This window comes from Elephantulus edwardii, unplaced genomic scaffold (genome assembly GCF_000299155.1).
Source record: "Elephantulus edwardii isolate Elephantulus edwardi_28Jun2011 unplaced genomic scaffold, EleEdw1.0 scaffold00037, whole genome shotgun sequence".
In the NCBI taxonomy this organism is placed as follows: domain Eukaryota; kingdom Metazoa; phylum Chordata; class Mammalia; order Macroscelidea; family Macroscelididae; genus Elephantulus; species Elephantulus edwardii.
The window spans coordinates 20,427,921-20,430,768 of NW_006399787.1; the positions used below are offsets into that span (position 1 = coordinate 20,427,921).

General features: G+C 38.2%; 1 protein-coding gene across 1 annotated transcript in view; it reads right to left on the minus strand.

Moving 5' to 3' along the window:
* The window catches only part of RAD51B (RAD51 paralog B), an 890,578-nt gene extending 889,450 nt beyond the window's left edge, over positions 1-1,128 (minus strand). Inside the window, exon 1 of the mRNA XM_006884800.1 lies at positions 1,045-1,128. Coding sequence (XP_006884862.1) covers positions 1,045-1,128 — 84 coding nt within the window. The remainder of the gene's footprint in view (positions 1-1,044) is intronic.
* Positions 1,129-2,848: the final 1,720 nt, after the last annotated feature.

Consider the following 2,848-nt stretch of genomic DNA (forward strand, 5'->3'; position numbering starts at 1 on the left):
AGCAACTAAAAACTATGTTATGCCCATTTCATCTTCTAATCATCCAATTTAATTAGCATGTTCCAGAGATTCCACAGCCTATCAGGCGCTTAAATTCATCAAATGTTCACTGTTTGAAAATTTAAGTTTTCCGCAAGTCTAAAAGCTAAATGACAACTCAAGTCATAGTCTTTTAAATCACCTACAATACATCTGAGAACTGGACAATGAATAAGGATAACAGAAGAACGATTAATGCCTTTGAGCTGTGATGTTGGAGAAGAGTACTCAGTGTCCCACAGAAAAGAAACAAACAATAAAAAAACAACCAGATATGTCTTGGAGAAAGTGCAGCCTGAGTGCTCATTAAAGGCAAGGATGGAGAGGCTTTGTCATCATGCTTGGAAAGGTGGAAAATCAGTGAAAGAGAGGAAGATCCTCAACTAGACAGATTGACACAGTGGCTACTTCAGTGCGATCAAGTATATTAGAAATGACGAGGAAGGCATAGGGTATGACATGGTTCAGATCTGTTGTTCTTAAGATCGCTATGAGGCATACTCAATAGCACTTGACAACAACTCACTTTACTTCAACTGAAGTGACTTATTGCTTAAAACTGGGCTAAAAAGAAATACCACCATTTATCTTTTTCTTTTTCAAAGTAAACCAATATCTTCATACCTTAGACATATTTGTCGTTGTTGTTGTTGTGTACTACTGAGTCAGAACCAATCCATAACTGACCCTCCAGTGGGTTTTCAGAGGTAGTTAATTGTTTAGGAAGAGATTGTCCAGCCTTCTCCCACAATACTAATTCTCATGTGTTGTTGTGTACTATTGCAGTGGAATCAACCTATAGCTAAACCCCAGTGGGTTTTCAGAGGCAGTTAATCGAACAGGAAGAAATAGTCCATCCTTCTCCCGTGGAGCAGCTATGGATTAGAACCGTGTCACCATGAGCCAGAATAGACTTAGTGGCTGTGTTTGGCATTTTTTAAAGGTACAGTTAAATTTAATATGTACATAAAAATTTTCATTTTAAAAAAGTCAAATAAATTTTACCTGACAAGTAACAATCTGGTGTCTGCTCAGATGCTCACACAGATCTTGTGATAAACCCACTCGTCTTAATTTCTTGGTAGCCATGATTTCAAAATCAGCAAAAGAAAAAAAAGTCAACCTGGAAAAAAATTGGAAAACCGTATAAGTAATAGCGGGTGATCTATTAAAAACACTAAATTCTTCTACAAAAGCCTCCCCATATGGAAAATGCCATGGATAGTATGTAAAATATTACTGACACCACCTCAATAAGAAAAAGGTAAACAACCCTATCGCAAAATGGGCACAAGATATGAAGACACTTCACCAAAGAAAACATTCAGATGGCAAACAAACACGTGAAGAAATGTTCAAAATCTCTATCTCCCAGAGAGATGCAAATAAAAACAACTATGAGGTATCATCTCACCCCAATAACAACAGCAAAGTTCAAAAGAGCAGCAAACAACGAATGCTGGCAAAGTTGTGGAGAGACTGGAATCCTCACTCACTGCTGGTGGAAGCATAAAATGGTGCAACTATTAAGGCAAGTGGTATGCTTTCTCAAAAAGCTGGAAACAGAAATACCATTTGACCTAGCAATTCCACTACTAGGAATATATCCTAAAGAAACCAGAGCTGCCACCCAAACAGATATATGTTTATTGATGCATTCTTTACAATAGCAAAAAGATGGAAACAACCCAAGTGCCCATCAACAAATGAATGGATAGAAAAACTATGGAATAGTCACACAATGGAATACTAAGCAGCACTGAAAAACAAGGAACTTATAAAATATTATGCAACATGGGTGACGCTGGAGGAAATTATGCTGAGTGAAGTATATCAGTCATAAAAGGAGAAATACTGCATAACACCACTGTTACAAAAAAGAACTGACATGGAGGTTGGGGAGATACTAAGGGATAAATAATGATTACTACATTGGAACAGATAAAAGAAGGAACTATTTAAAATATATGATTAGCCATTATATGTATGACAACAGCCCAGAATAAGAGGTACTTTGCAAAGAGGACTGGGGGTAATTCTGGAACAATGAGTGAATATTTTTTTTATTTTCTTTTATTATTTTTTGTGTATGGACTGTCAAATCAGATCTGACTGGTACAGGAGATTGCCCCTCCTTTTCCAGCAGAGCATCTGGTGGATTTGAACCTCATACCTCTGGGATTGCAGTGCAGCTTCTTGCCACTAAGCTACCAGAGCTCCCTAAGCAACAACGAATGAATTTAAAGGAAAAAAAAAAAATAGTAAGTCGCCTGGGGAGGGGGGGAAGGAGGGAAAATATGCAACAATGAATGAATGAAAATCTAACTTTTCTGTAAACTTTTGTTAAAAATCACAATTAAAAGAAAAAACTTTATTTAAAACAAAAAATACACTATTGACAAAAACCAAGGATCGCTACTGTAGTGGCCTGGTTTGCAGTCCCAAAGCTGGCAAGTCAATTCTGAGTCTTGGAGATGATAGGAGTGAGCAGAATTGCTCCAGAGGGTGCTCAAGGCTGTAAATCATCACAAGAGCGGCAAACTTTCTCCTTCCCCCGGGGAGCGCTGGTGAGTTTAAAGGTTGAGCTTTTGGTCGGCAGCCAAATGCTTAATCAGCGCACCACCAAAGTTTCTTAGTAATCATTCATACCTATGAAGGCGACCTTACTTGGAAATAGGGTGTCCGCAGATATCATGAATTTAAGGACCTCAATGAGATACCCTAGCTCCAATGGCATTTATCCTTAAAAGACGCACAACATAGGGCTACAGAAGGAAGGCCATATGAAGACAGAAGCAGTGGAGCAAGC